Consider the following 15,616-nt stretch of genomic DNA (forward strand, 5'->3'; position numbering starts at 1 on the left):
TGATGTATTCAAAGTTCATCCATGTTGTAGCTTGTATCATACCTTCATTCTATTGAAGAATATTCCATGGTATGTATATACTACTTCTTATTTATTCATCTGTCAATGGCCACTTGGGTTGTTCCCACTTTTGGGCTATTACATACAATGCTGCTTTGAACATTCGTATATGTTTTTGTGTAGGAATACATTTTCATTTCTCCGAGGAGTGGAATTGTTGGCTCATATGGTAACTCCATGTTAAATTTTTTGAGCAATTTCCAAACTGTTTTCCAAAGCAGGTGCACCATTTTACATTTCCACTGCAGTGAATGAGGGTTCCAATTGTTCCACATCATCACCAACATTAGTTGCTGTCTGTCTTTCATTATAGCCAATCTAGTGGGTGTGAAGTGATATCTCACTGTTGTTTTGAATTGCATTTCCTTAATGACTAGTGATGTTGAGCGTCTTTTCAAGTGCTTGTTGGTCATTTGTACATCTTTTTTTGGAGAAATGTCTATTTAAGTCCTTTGTCCATTTACAAAATTGGGTTATTTGTCTTTTTATTGTTGAATTATAAGAGTTCCTTATATATTCTGGATAAAAGTCCCTTATCAGATACAGAACATATTAAATTAATGTACTATAATTTACAAAACTATTCTTTCCTTAGATATTTGGCATCTTTTCAGTGCCTTCTCTCCCCTCCCTTTCTTTTTTTTCCCTATTATGAGCAATGCATTGATGAATATTTTCTTCCTTATAGCTGTTTCCACACTTGGAGTTACTTCCTTAGGGTATATTCCTAAAACTGGAATTTAAAGTTATAACTAAGTTTAAAGTTACAATTTTTTGTGTGCCTCTTAATGATATATTGCCAGATTACATTCCAAAAGGTTTGAATGTTATTTCAAATTAAGTTAAAATTTCACTTTAAAATGCTATTGGTGATGATTGATGATGACGCTTTGGGTACCATCATTTAAAAAATATTTTGTTAATTAATCTGGGAAAAAGGGTCCTTGTTTTAATTTGCATTTCATTTTATTACTCTTAAGTTAAACATCTCTTCATAGGTGGGACTTTCTAGTTTTATTTCCTTTTAAGTTAATTATTAATGCGAGGAACAGTCAGAGCTGTCATATATTAAGTATGTAGCTATCTTTTTTTATAGATATATGAATATAAATTTATATTTCAGGGGATCCGTGACTTTCAAATTTTATTTCAATGATAAATTTATGTTTATAACTTTGCCGTAGAGATACAGTAAATTTCTTCTGTACCTGCTGAATCAGGGTCTGTATATTCATGAAGTTTTTTTCCCCCACTAGGCAGAAGGATAAATAGGGTGAAAGACAGATTAGTTAAAAAAAAAATCATTTAGATAAGGTATTAGTATGTCTTGATATCGCTCATGTTAAAATTTTATAGCCAGTTCCCCTTATTTTGTAGACATCTTTTAGTATGTAATTATTTTAAATATAGTAGCCTATTATTTTAATTATCTCTAATTAAAATCATTTTCACATATCAGTGTGTATACTAGCAAAGAGGAACTTTGAATTCCCTCCATTTATAATATAGTCCTTATTTCTGTTTTTAAAATAATTTTATATGTAGGCAATAAGCCCCAGGTAGTTCTTTTAAATAAGCTATGAATTTTAAAACTAACTCACATTTTAATTTCATTGTGCTACAAAAATATATATTAAAGGATTTTTCACTAAGTGTTTTTGTGCCTTCACGAAGTACTTTTCTTTTATCTGATTATTCATTCACATGCTGTACTCAATGAATACTAACTACTTCTATTTTATAGTGAGAAGGTGGATTCATGTGTCCTAATTATCATTATTATTCCATTACCCAGGTAGTTCTCGGGGACCACAAGAATGTGTCCCGTTATTTGCATTACGGTCAAATACCACCTACTGGAATTAATGCACAATGAAGTCAAATCATGACTATCCCGATTCAGATAACTCTCTTGAAAAACTGGAGTAAAGAAGGCATTTGGGGCAATCTCAGAATATAATTTTTTCTTCACTGATTTTTAAAAGAGCCCATCAGAATGTTATGAAATGATACCCATTTACTCGCCACTCAATTTTGGATTTTTTTTCCCCCCACTCACATTCTCATTAATGTATTATTGTAGGACTATATGTAGGAAGCTCTGAAGGTGGGCAGTTATTTGAATCAAAATGAGGGAAAGCCCTTTCTCTGTTCCACTTCTCCTCCTTTGTTATTATTTGCCTTTGTCCCTAATTTTGTATCTTTTTCTTAAAGGAGGCCCTAAATTGCATAAGCTTCAGTCCTCACAAATCGCAGATCTATGGCTGGCAGCGCTCTGTGAGGGAGGCTGGGAGATGTAACTCTTAAGGGAAGAATGGTGTTAGGTGGCAGTCCTTAGACTGTCAGTGGCTCAGCAGATCAGAAGCCCCACCTGGCCGGGGAAAAGCCCAGAAGCAGATTCACATTAGAGAATTCTAGGCAGGTTTAGGATTTGAAGGCGCCAAGTACATCTGAAAGCGGTCTGAAAGCAAGAGAGCAGGTCAAATACACATATGGCAAAAAGTTATATCCCCAAATTCTACTGCCCCCTCATGCAGCTGAACAACCCCCTCCCACCCCTGCCCCCTCTGGCTGATGGAGTTTGGTTCCCTCCATTCTCTGAGAATGGCTATCAGCAATTTACCTTCTTCAGATACCTCTTTTAGTTTTCAACATTTTTCAACTTCTGAAACCCAGTGTCTGCTTGCATTCTGATAAGCCCCTCTATGCTTTCATATGTTAGTTTATTTCCTGTTGGAAGTATTTTGAAGCCCAGACCAATTTCTTTCCATGCTGCAGAAAGCAGAAGGTTTGAAAGCAGTCAGAAGATGACAGGAATTAAAGTCTGAGTTTGTTGAGGCTTTAGCATCCTGTGAGAGGAGCCATTTGCTTGGTCGACTCCCAGCCTAGATGCCAAGCAGAACACCCAGTGATGTGGCAGCGTTTGAACCATTGTGTTCTGCATGGGCTGCTCATTCTATGTCTGGACAAATATGGAGGTTTGTTGCTGTAACTTATTTTGCTGCCTTAGAGTCTTAGAGCCAAGATATTTTTGCTGCATGGATCCTGTATTGCAGTGATAATGTGGGCAGATTTACACATACAACTTCCTATTACATGTTTTTTAGAAACAATTTTCAGGAGAGTTAAAGGGAGCAAGAGGTCACAAGCAACTTAATTACTTAGTCCTAAAAAAAAAAATTTCAAACATTTTGAAAAATAATGTTGTTGGAAAAACTTCTTTCCCCTGATTTTTCCAAGTGTTTCTAGCCTTGCTTTCATATACATACATGGTAGGCTCAGCATTGCATACCGGTGAGGCGTGCAGTACTCAGCCCACTGGTTTTAACTCCAGCTGCACATTAGGACAACCTGGAGAGCTTTTGAAACTTAATGCCAGGGCACCATTCTGAGAGATTCTGGTTCAGTTGTTTTGGGGTGAGACCCTGGCCTTGGTAGTTTTTAAAGCTCCCCAGGTGGTTAATCATGCAACCAGGACTGAGAACCACTGCACCTGGGAAAAGATGGGCAAGGATGTTGATCTAGCCTTTTTCCAGAGAGCGAAGTAGCAGAAAATTCTGGTGATTGCAGGGAATTCAGTCCTTGGTGTTATCAGTTTCCAAAGACAAGATGCTGGTGGTGACAGCCTTCCTTCCTTTACCGCATCATGGGAGAATTAGGGCTTGAGACAGGTGGGCAGCTGGAGTCTGGGGCGGGGGGGGGGGGGGGGGCGGTGAAGGTGACTATCATAGAAAGAATGTCCTCCCTCTAAGCTAAAGCACGTACTCAGAGTAGATGTAGCCCAAGAGGATGAGGAAGTTCTAGAAAATGTGTTGTTGGGCTTCGCAATTGGAGGTGATGTCAGTGATAAGAAAAGGAAGACATACATATATGAATCTAATGGGGATTGCATGGGAGGGGAGCATAGGAACAAGGAGGGCACATGTGCGACTTTGCAGGAGAGTGGCTGGAAAGCCCAGATGGCTGAGCCTCGCAACAAAAACCTACAGAAAGGGCTGCTTTAATTAATAATTAAGTCCAGAATAAGAGGCTCAAGGAAGATCTGAGCTCACTGCTCAGAGCCAACTACGTAATGTTGAAGGATGAGAAAAAAAAGTGAACACTACAATTTTTATTTCTGTTTCCTTTGTCAAAGAGAATGAGCATTGTACTGAAAAGGAGAGCCTGATCTCTGATCGGAAAGACCTGAAATCTAAGGCAAAATGTTTAACTGAAAAAATATGCAAAAATAGCCAGGAAAATTCTAAAAATTAAAAAAAAAAAAAATTAAAATGGGAATAAAAAATAAAATAAAATGGGAATAGATAAATGGAACAGGGCAGAAAGTATGACATCCAAACACATTTTGATATTTACTTTACAGAAAAAGTGGAAAAAGACAAATGGTGTTGGGGCAAGTGGCTAACCATTTTGAAAAACAAAGAACTGGATTCCTTTGTCATTCCTTCTATCAAAATAAATTTAAGATGTATTTTAAAATACCAGGATAAATACAAATAAATTTATATGTGATCTTGGAGTGGGAGTTTTTTAAATCCATATATCTATATATGCACATACGTACATGTACACACATACATACACACATGTATAAGAAACATAACTACACATTTGTTCATGAACAAAAACCAAAACAAAATGCTTGGAAGAATTCACACCAAACTTCACAGTAGTTATTTGTGGAGCATGAAACTGTAGGGCAGAAAGTGAGTTTCTCTCTCTCTCTCTCATATATTATAATTTATATAATATACATTATATATAATATATATTACATATATTATATATTATATATATTAATATATATTATACACATACACAAGTGGACACTTTGGTCAGAGTTGTGCTCAAGCAATAGTTAGCCATATCAGAAGTATCTGGATGCTGATGGTAACCACATTGAGCACCTCTTGTAATTGCAGAAGTCAAACGTGATGACTTATATTCATCTTTTGTTATCAGTATATATTGAGTATTATAATTTTAATACAGTTTTCCTTTCTTAAAATGTGTATACTTTTTTTGGCACCCTCTGTATTTAGATTTTAGTTAGGTATTTGTTGCTTTTTTTTACAGAGAAGATATGTAATAAAATCAACATTAAAAAAAATCAATATTGTTAAGAGTTTGAAGGAAAGTTTCAAGCTTGCTCTAAACAATTTTAGATTTTTTGGACTCAGACAAATCTCTCCCCAGGATCCTGAAAGAATGTGAGAACTGGCTAAGTCATAATCCAGGAAAGAAAAGACTTATTAAGCAGGCATTATGCTGTTTAGTACAATAACAATTAGTGAGGACTTGAAAAGGAAGCAACAATCACCCAAAGACAGCATCACCATCTAAGTCTTAATCATGGGAGAAAGGAGGGAACCCTGTGTTGCCTCTGAGTTCCGCCACTTACCACTTCTGTGACTTTGGACAAGTTACCTAACCTCCTGGAACCTCACCTTCCGCATCACAACATCATGGGGTTGTGTGAGCATTGAATGAAATGGGTCTAAAAACTGTAAAGGGTTGTGCACAAGTAAAGGATTATCATTCTTTCACAGGGTTATTTAGATTGATTCATCAGAGGAATGTGATAGACCCAGTATGTCCAGACCACAACAAAACATTTGATAACATCTTTCATTGGATCTTTCAGGAAAGGTTGGAAAATATGAGTCAGATGCTGGGACAATTGAGTGGATTAGAAAGTTGCTAAATGACTGTTCACAGGGATGCTGTACTACTGGATTGACAGGAATTTCCTATAGGCCTGCTACAAGATTCTAGGCTACACTCTATCTTTTACAAAGTTTTAATTCTTATCAAATTTGCAAATGACATGAAATTAAAAACAGAAAACTTGCCAGAGATAGAAACAGAAGCTAAAACGCCTTGGCAGACTAAAGCAAAAATGAATTTTCAAGATAAAATGTAACTAGAATAACTGTCTTTAAATTACATAAAAAGTTTTGCAAAGATTTTTAAAAATTATAATTCCCAGAGCTAGCAGGAGTTTAGAAAAACAGGTAATTTCACATACTCTTGGTAAGAGTATAAGTAGGCACCCAGCTGAAGGAAAATTGACAACATATATCACAGGCCTTAAAAATAAGCATATTCTTTGGCCCAGAAAGCCATTTCTGAAAATGTGTAAATTATGTAAAATAACCCAATCAGAGATGTCCATCCCAGTATTATTTATGGTCAGGAATAACTATCAATAACATATATATCTAATAATACAGATTTGTAAGTAAATGATGGTACTTGCATAGGATGAAGTACTACATGGCAATGGTTCAAAGCTGGGAGTGCCTTTGCCCCCACAAGGAACATTTGGCAAAGTCTGGAGACACTTTTGGTTGTCACAGCCTGTGGGGGAAGGAGGTACTACTGGCATTTAGGGGGTAGAGGCCAGAGATACAGTTAAAAATCTTACAATGTACAGGAAAGCCCCCACCCACAACAAAAAATTATCTGTCCCAAAATGTGAATAGTGCCAAGACAATCTGCTATACAGTCTTTAAAAACTGCATTGAGGAAGAACACCTAATGATACAAAAACAATGTTCAAATATTTTGTAAATTTTTTAAAACTTATAAAATACTGAGTGATTTCATTTGTGTGTGATAAAAAATATGGCCTATATACTAAAGTATTCAATAGTAATTGATGACTAGCAGGGTTATTTTGAGTGATTGTTTTCTTCTGCATGCTTTTCTGCATTTATCAAAGTGAAGAATATTCAATGAAAATTAACTATCAAGGGTTAGTCTTTTCCATGAGCGATGTGAAAACGTTTTGATGTTTTTTGTTGACAGTGAGCCTGCAATCTTGGATTAGATTAACTGAGCTATATCTTATAAGATCTGGAATGAGGGATTCATGGTTAGGTGTCACCTGGACTCTTGTATGCAGGACTGGGTACTGCATTTTATCAGGCATGTAGGAGTTGTGTATTCACACTGTGCCTATTTACACACAGAAAAATGTGTTTTCCTATTAAGTGGTGATCTCAGTCTGATCCAATCAGCTGGAAGTTCTCTTCAGGTAACTCTAGGATGACTCTCTAGGTAAATGCCCAGTCTTTCAGAGCTCCCCTCCTCCCTTGCACACAAGGCGTGGACAAAGATTCACTTTGTCGTGCAGTGCCAGCCAGGGAGAAGGGACCTATTCTAGTTCCACACCAGGTACTGCAGATCCTAGCTCCCCCTGCTGGTCAATGATGCACCTGGCATGGTGGCTGCTGAGGGGCATTACGTCTGCTCCTGAAGCCTGGCCGTCAGGCATCTTCCTTCCTTCTCTAGTCCTGGCTGGGCACCACCTCCGGTGCTGTGGACCTGAGGTTGGCCTGTCATCTCACTGTGGTGACACCTCTGGTGAGCTCATCAGCCAGATTCTCAGCCAACTTCTGCACCACTCTGTGGGGACTCGGGAACTCTAGGCCCTGGCCACACAGGAAGCACAGCTGCCTAGAGTTAAGCCGAGGCACTCCTCGCTAAATGGGGTTGCTGAGTTATTTATTTTGGGCATGTTCTTTTTTCCCCATGTGTAATTTTACTGGGGGAGGGGGCTTGCTAAAGAAGTGGGTGCTTGGGGGCAAAAAAGAACGTTGAACTGACAGGGGAGTCAGTTGGGAAGTCGGGACACTGCACAACACAAAAGCTCTCAAAACTTTTGGTCTCACTTCAGAGTCGTGGGTGATGGCAACTCATCAACACACCACGAGGAACTCTGCAGCTCTGATCTTCCTCTCCATGGACCCAGCAGCAGGAAGGACAGAGGCTACGAGGGAGGAGGCCAGTTCCCAAAACAGGGCTGTACATTCCCGCAGGCCAACTCCCCAAGAAGGCCACCAAAGTGCGCTGCCAAGTACTAGGATGGCTGCTCACAACTAAAGTCAAAGCAGCCTGAACGAGGCTGTCCTACTCCCCGTGGAAATACCCGAGGGGACACGGCATGGGGTACTCTGGCTCTGGCGGCAACACTGGGCACAGGGCTGGGTGTTGGTCTCTCAGGGATACAGAAAGCAGGACTGCTGGGAAAGACGGTCAGGAAAGAGACCCATAGAGGCAGGAGGCAGACTGAGGTGTCGGAGCAGAGTGGGGCCTGGGGTGGCACTGTCTGTGGAGAATGTGGTGTGAAGGTTACTGTGGTGGGGAGGGAGCTGGTTAATAGGCCCAGTACCTGCAGAGACTACGCCACCGTGTCCCCCAAGCTGCCCCTTCCTGACAGTGTACAGAGCAAGCAGCTGCGCAAAATCCCATCCTCCACTCCATTCTAGACGCCCCTGGGAGCCTGGGCTTGACCACTGCACTCCTCCCTCAAGTGGAGACTTTTCTTTACAGGGTGAGCAGGGAGGGACTGCAGAGAAGAGAAGACGGAATCAGTTGGAGCAAGAGAAATATGTAAATGAGTTCCGGGAAAACACACCAAGACTGAAACCACGACGATCCAGAAAAGCTAATGCTTAGTCACTGTTTGCTCAGCATCCCATTTTCCCTCATCATCTTAATGTATTTCCTCTCAACACTATACTAGTCATTTTCCAACAGGATATTTTATGGTCCAATTTCCATGTGATGATGGATAGGGGCCAGTGCCCCATGCCACCCACCTGGCCTCATGAGTGTCTTCCACGTGGACGACACTGGACTGCAGTTCTCCACCTCCCAGAAGGGGCCATCGAATGAGGGAGAACACGAGTATCCATCTTTGTTAGCACAGGCTCTGTGGAAATAACCCACACCACCAAACAACTGGATTCATTTTATTTCAAAATTGTACAAAACGGCCACAGTGGCTATAAAAATCTTTGTCTTCAGACACGTGGAAATTCAGAAAGAACAACAAAACAGTATCATTCACAGTGTAATGGAAAAGCTTTCTCTGAGGCAGAAATCACAACTCGTCCTTCTTCTTCCCTAGTCTCTCGTGGTCTCCCTCCCGGAGAGTTCGAATAAAATTGGTAAATCCCAATTCCTGTAGGGAAGGCGAGGAGAAAGAGAACAAAAGGAACTTGAACCAGATACGGATATGCATTCTCTCCCTCAGTCCCCTTTCTTAACCCTCCTCTGCTCACTGAGACAGAGAGGCAGACAGAACGGGGTGGGCGGTGGGGCAGCTGGTGATGGTCCGCTTGCCCACAGAGAAGCCCTGAGAAGCAGGTGAGGAAACTCCTGCACCCAGGAAGCCACCCTGGCTCTGAGGACAGGACTTCTGTGACAACCCCTTGAGAATCTCTCCTCGCCTTTGCAGCTCTGACAGGCCAGCTGAGTTCTGTGGCTTCTGGAAGTCTCCCTGGGCTGACCCCTCAGTGGCTGTTTCCCTGGCCATCAGCAGAAAGAGCTCAGGGCAGATTTCTCGCCCCAACTCACCGTCCGATCGCTGTCGTATTTTTCTACAAATTTCCCGTAGTGGTAGTAGTGAAAAGTGGGGTAGCCCTTGATGGCCTCCTGCTGACACAAGTCCTGGTTCTTATCTCTGACACAATCCACAGCAGCGCAGGCGATCTATGGGTGAAGAAAGGGAGGGTCAGCACAGGGGTCTCCAGTCTGAGAGCTGAGGCCTGGACCCTCTGCACAGACTGGACCGTGCCACGTGCTTGCTGGGAGCTCTCTCGTCCATAGCAGGGGCAGCTGAAGCAAAGCATCCCCAACCTGGAGCTCCCTTGAGACTGACGGTGCTTGCGTTTGATTTCCAAGGCAGATGAGTAAGGTTTGGGGACTCATCTTGGAGTACCCTCAGACTACCCTTTAAAATCAAGAGTATAGTCAGCCCTCTGTATTTGCAGGTTTCATCTCCAGAGCCTCCCAAGTGCAAAACAAAAATACTAGGAAAAAAAAAACAAACAACACAGAAAGTTCCAAAAAGCGAAACTTGAATATGCCACATGCAGAACACTACGCTGAATCCACATGCATGATGCATAGACACACCCTGCTGCAGCCTATATGCCAATACAGGTTACACGCAAATACTACGCCATTTTATATAAGGGACTTGAGCATCCTCAGATTTTGGTGTCTGTGTGTGTGTGTGGGGGTGTCCTGGAACCAATTTCCCGAGGATACTAAGGGATGATTTTATAATGACCATCAAACAAATTGTGACTTGAAAGCAGCTGTAAACACCACCAATTTTGTGATGCTTTCTGGGAGGCACTGCGGAATTCATTCATTCATCAACTCATACTCCCTGAATATCTGTTTGGGAGGCAATGTGGTGCCAAGGTTAAGAACAAGAGCTTTGAAATTTCTTGAGTGCAAATCTTGGCTGGGCTACATATTAAGACTTAAAGAAAATTAGCTAGCCTCTTGGTACCTCAATTTTCTCATCTATAAAATGGGGATGACAACACCACCTCCGTTACCAGGATATTATGCAGACTGAGTAAGAGAATTATAGTCAGGTCAATAGAGGCACAGGGCCTGGCACAGTCAGTAAATGTCAGCTGCTGTTATAATCACTCCTACTGGCCCCATACACAGCTCTTTCCCCACTAGGAGCTCAGCACCTGCTCAGGGAATCGGATAAAGAGACAATTCCAAGGCATGACAGGACGTATGATGGAGATGGTCCTGGGTGCCAAGAGAGCCCAGGGGAATGGAGCAACTGCATGGTTTGCCAAGGCCTGAAGGAGGAGGCAAAGAAATTTCCAACCAAGGGGGCACAGTCCAGAAACTGGGAAAGAGTTCATCATGACCGAAGAAAAGAGTTTTCAGTCAAAACGAGGTTCCCAAATTGGCCGTTGGCCTCTTCTTGCCCATCTTACAAATTCCACATGCTGGGTAGTTTTTCCTTATTATTTCAAACTAAGAGGGTATAAAGCAGACACCAGGGAACTTTTCCCCTGTTCAGGGTCACAAAGCAGCAAAGGAGGGGAGAGGGTCAAGTAATGGCAACACCCAGTACATAAAAAGCATCATAAAAGAGGGGAGGGCTGAATCTGCTGAGAGGCAGTATGTATTAGTCCTGCTAGGGGTACAGGGTGACCTTGACAAAGTTCAGTTATCCAGTGAATGCCATTCTTACTGCAGAAAGACGTGTAATAAGTGAGATCATTTTCGAGCCCAATGAATACTCTGAAGATATTTAAAAGGGGTGATTTGATTAGACAATAACTAGAGGGGCTGCTTTTGCCAGGATGGCTAAGGAGGCCTTTCCCAGGACATATCTGATCTGAGACCTGAGGAGTCAGCCAGCTGTGTGGAGAGCACGCAGACAGAAGCACAGCCCACGCCAGGACCTGAGAGAAGAACGCCCCCGGTGTCTCTGAGGGCCGGAGCCCATGAAGGAATTCAGACCGAACTATTACCACAGCTTGAATTGTTGAATAACCACAATTCACACAGTTCTTCAGCTGCTGCTTATTCACATTTGAACTGAGGCCCCCTTTCCAGGCAGGAAAGCCCTGCCGGCCACCAACAGTCACACTGACCAGTCACTTACTTGTGCCCCAGTGAGCAGGGCTACTGTTCCGGGAGCAGCAGGATGGACAGTGAAGAGCGAGGTATGGCCTGCACTCTGGTCACCTATCCGACATCCGCCCTCCCTCACCCACCCTCACGCTTCCCTTCTATCTCTTCAGCTATAGAACAACGTTCTCTATAGTAAGACTTTATGGAACAGAGTTTGCAAACTCACTGCACACAATCATATCTGGCTCTCAGTCCTGTTCTACTTGGCCCACATAAAATTAAAAAAAAAAAAAAAAAAAAAAAAGAATCTGAATTAGCTGCCAACCTGAAAAAAAGAGCCAGAAGATTTTTATAGAAAAGTGGCTGGCCAGCTTCTCTTTATAACCAGATTTCGACCAGAGGGGTAGCTGTCTCCTTCAGGCAGGTTCAGCTTGCCCTTTGCTGGCGTCCACATGGAGTTTGATCCATCAGGCCGGCAGGCTGGCCTCTGCAGGCTTCTGAGAACCCCAGCTCACCCTCAAAAGCACTTTCTGAAAAAAACTTATCTAGAAATGTGAGGCAGATGCTCCTCTGGCTGTCCTGTGGGTTCTGTGTCTCAGGACAGGCTCGAAGGGGCCTGGCCCAGGGGAGACGTTGCACGCCAGGCAGCCATCTGCGTCCTGCCCTCAGCCAGCGGCCAGTGTGCCCCTGCTATGCCGTAGAAGTATCTGATGAGCATTGCTCTGGGCGGCTGCTCTCCCTGCATCCGCCTTAAATTGTGAATTTAATTTGTATACATGCCCTGGAGCTGTGGGAAATGTAGTGTATGATTTTATAAATCTACTAAATTAAAAATGTGTACTTATTCTGAATCACCTAAACGAGCTGCCAGCTGCACACACAGAGGGCTACTTCTAGCTGCAGAGGCCCCTTGTCCATACTCAGTTTCCATAAGCAGAGTCAAGTGCGGCCCTCTCTAAAGGAAGTAGCGTAGACTCTTGGGAAGAAGGCAGCAAAAAAAACCTTCTCATCTCCCAATTTCACCTATGTGCCTGTCCCCTCCACATCCACTCACGATTTGTACTGACTTACCCACAGCACCGAACGTATTACCTCTAACTTCTAGATGTGTTTCATGGTAGTTGGCTGCTGTGTTCCCTTGGCCCAGCACTTGCCACTGACATCTACAATTCCTGGCTGCAGAGAGCAAGGAGCAAGGACAGCGACAGACAGGGCTCAGGGACACGGCTTCCTCAGCCTTTAAGAGGACAGCTCTATCCCTGGCGAGGTCTCCAGAGGCAGTCGTTACCCAGGTGGTAAACTGCTCATAAATGCACGTGGTTTGCTTCCTTCCTTGTCTGGTCTTCCTTCCTCCATCTTCTCCCTTGGCAGCTTCCTGAGATCACCTCCCAAATAAACCCCCTGCATGGGAGTGAGTTCCAGGCCCCCACTGGCTTCTGGGAGAACTCTGACAGCGCCTGTCTATTCGATTCCGATGCAACCCCTTTCCAGCTGGGTAACTCTGGGCTGGTCATTTACCATAAGATTCAATCTCCTCAGGGAGATTGAATGGGAGAGTAACAACACATAGTTGACTAAGCTCCTGTGAGGATAACATGAAATAATGCTTTTAAAGTATGAATGGGAGAGAAACTCTCAGGAAATCTCAAATATATTACTGTTCCTTCATTCAGTCAACATTTACAGAGGGCTCAGGAATCAAGACAAGAGAATTCAAGGACAAATGAGGTGCCTGCCCTCAGGGAGTTTGCCCTCTGATGGGCAGACCATTTTGTAAACGGGAGGACTTTATACAACAAGACCAGAGTTCTGTAGCCTCTGGGCCAATCACAGAGGAGGGACTCCTGCTGCCTCAGGGCCCCCAGCGGATGACCTTCACACCAGAACAACAGCTGCACTGCAGACCCTGCCCCCACCCCAGCCCCAGCTGCAGATACCTTGATGTGCAGTGAGACAGCCCCTCCCTGCAGCCCAGGGGTCACCTGAACCCTGCCTGCGTCCACCAACCCTGTACCTGGAATCCTTGCTCTCCATGGCCCCTTCCACAATGCTGTCTGTTCCAACACGAGCCATGTGCAGCTCTTTCCCCCACAGCATGTCAACTGCTAATGTCCCCCAGTAAGTTCCTGGGAGGGGGTGGAGGCTCCCCAGCTAAAATATGAGCTGCCTCATGCGGCTTTATTGATTCAGTAAAATAAATCTCTGCAGGAGCTAATATTGACTTTGGCTATGAAAATGGAGGTGAGCAACCAACTGCATATTGATTAAGGAAGGAATGGGGCCTGGCTCTGGGTGGAAAAAAATACAATTCCAGCTAAGAGGTGGCAGCATGGGATGTCAAGAGACCCAGGCCGGCTGCAATGACCCACTGGGCATCCCACAGCTCCTCACTAGGCCTTGGATCCCTCATGAGCGGAAGGAGAGAGCTGGACAGGCCAGCGGTCCCCAAACACCAGCCTGAGGCCAGCACAAGAGCCACCTCTTACAAATCACAGTTCCTGGAACCATGCCCCAGAAAGTCTGATTTGATAGTCCCAGGATGGCACCCAGCAGTGTGGCATCAGTAACTTTAGTCACCCAGGATGCAGAAACAGAATGCTTCCCTGGTTACTGAGAGCTACCTCCAGGCAGCCCAGACCTGCCAGCTGCCAGACCCAGGACAGAGAAGTTCAGTGAGGGTGATCCCTGGCTTGGAATCAAGGGAGCTGGAAGGAGAGACAGAGGGAATGACCCAGGAAAAGGCCAGCAGCATTACTGGCCCAAGTTAAGACAATTAAGCAAAGGTGTATTAGTGTCTCAGAGGAGGAAGGGGTCACCATGAAAATGGGGCCCCTGTGCATCAGCAGAGGGGAGAGGGGAAGACGAGAGCTGACGCTCAGCTGCTTACTATGGGCACAGACAGCCTGGCCTCGTTGAGACTGACGTGATCCCTTCACAGACTCCTGAGCCATGGAGACCTGAGCAGCCAGGCGGGCAGGGAGAGGCCTCACCTCCGTCACTCTCCTGTCTGTCCAGACCAGAGTGCACTGGGGGAGGCATGATGGGAGCTGACCTGGAGAGACTGCTAGTCCAGTCCTGGCACCAGGGAGCAAAGGCCTCCCTATACCACCCGACGCCTGGATTGGGAGGAAGCCCTGCAGGGACGGGCAGCCCGGGCTATGCTGGACCTTCCTGGAGCTCCCAGAGAGGCAGCAGCCGCCCCGTCATATGCACAGGCCCTAGTGGCAGAAGCAGACTGAGTGGTGAGGGGACGGAAGACGGGAAGCCCCTTCTCGCCATGCCCCTCTCAATGTAGGCCAAGTGGCAGGCGGAGGAGAAAAACATTTCTGGTCCTTATACTCCCTTCCTGGACGGGTGAGGGGTGCCTCAAAGGCATGGCCAGGGCTAGTGGGTGATGACGGGTCTCCCTGAGTCTAGGGCAGGGTCCTGGGGTCAGACTCCCCAGTGTGTCCCCACACTCTACACATATGCCTGCGCTCCAGCCTGGTTTCCTCTGACAGCTCTCCCCATGCATCACTGCCACTCCTGCAGGGCCAACTCACGGTGCTCTGGCATCTGTGGCCAGCCTGTCCTGGCTGTGCCTGAGGATTCCACCCAGGAAAATAAGGTATCATGGCAGAGACATATATGACTTTGGATTGGCGCATGTGGGTGTCTTTCTGGGGCCTGTCAGGGGACAGGTTCCTAAGACATTACCCCACCCAGGAATGGTCTTTGTGCGCATGTACACCAGAATCCCAGCTTTACAGAGAAGGGCACTCAAGGCCTGGAGAGTTGACACGACTTCTCCCAGATCACATAGGTTAGGAGCAAGCACGCCGCACCAGCTTGAGTTCTGTGATCTTCTCCCAGCGACTCGACTCCTTGGCTGCCGGAATCACACACTGCCCTCACCGGGTGGTGGCTTGCACTGCCGTGGCTGCTAGGGGACGTGCGTGGAGGACAGGCCTGGGGGCCTCCCCTCTCGCACTCTAATCCGATCTGCAGCTCTAGCTTGTTAATTTTATGCTTCATCAGTTGGCCTGTGCAGGAACCTTTCGCTCAGGCTCGAGGAGGCTCCGCAGACACAGTCTGCTCTCCTCCACCCTGGTGCATACAGTCAACTGCTGTTGGACTTTTTAATTTGTATTTTTAATTATATAAGTAA

At 44.7% G+C, this 15,616-nt stretch overlaps 1 protein-coding gene across 2 annotated transcripts in view; it reads right to left on the reverse strand.

Annotated features, from left to right (window-relative positions):
- Window positions 1–8,804: 8,804 nt before the first annotated feature.
- PDIA5 (protein disulfide isomerase family A member 5) overlaps window positions 8,805–15,616 on the reverse strand; it is an 83,186-nt gene continuing 76,374 nt past the window's right edge. For both annotated transcript variants that reach the window (XM_019738984.2, XM_074330842.1), the window contains 2 exons: window positions 9,427–9,561; window positions 8,805–9,031 (listed from right to left, as the gene is read on the reverse strand). In XM_019738984.2, the coding sequence (XP_019594543.2) occupies window positions 8,951–9,031; window positions 9,427–9,561 (216 nt within the window). In that variant the 3' untranslated portion in view covers window positions 8,805–8,950. The remainder of the gene's footprint in view (window positions 9,032–9,426; window positions 9,562–15,616) is intronic.

This window comes from Rhinolophus sinicus, linkage group LG01, assembly GCF_036562045.2.
Source record: "Rhinolophus sinicus isolate RSC01 linkage group LG01, ASM3656204v1, whole genome shotgun sequence".
Classification (NCBI taxonomy): Eukaryota; Metazoa; Chordata; class Mammalia; order Chiroptera; family Rhinolophidae; genus Rhinolophus; species Rhinolophus sinicus.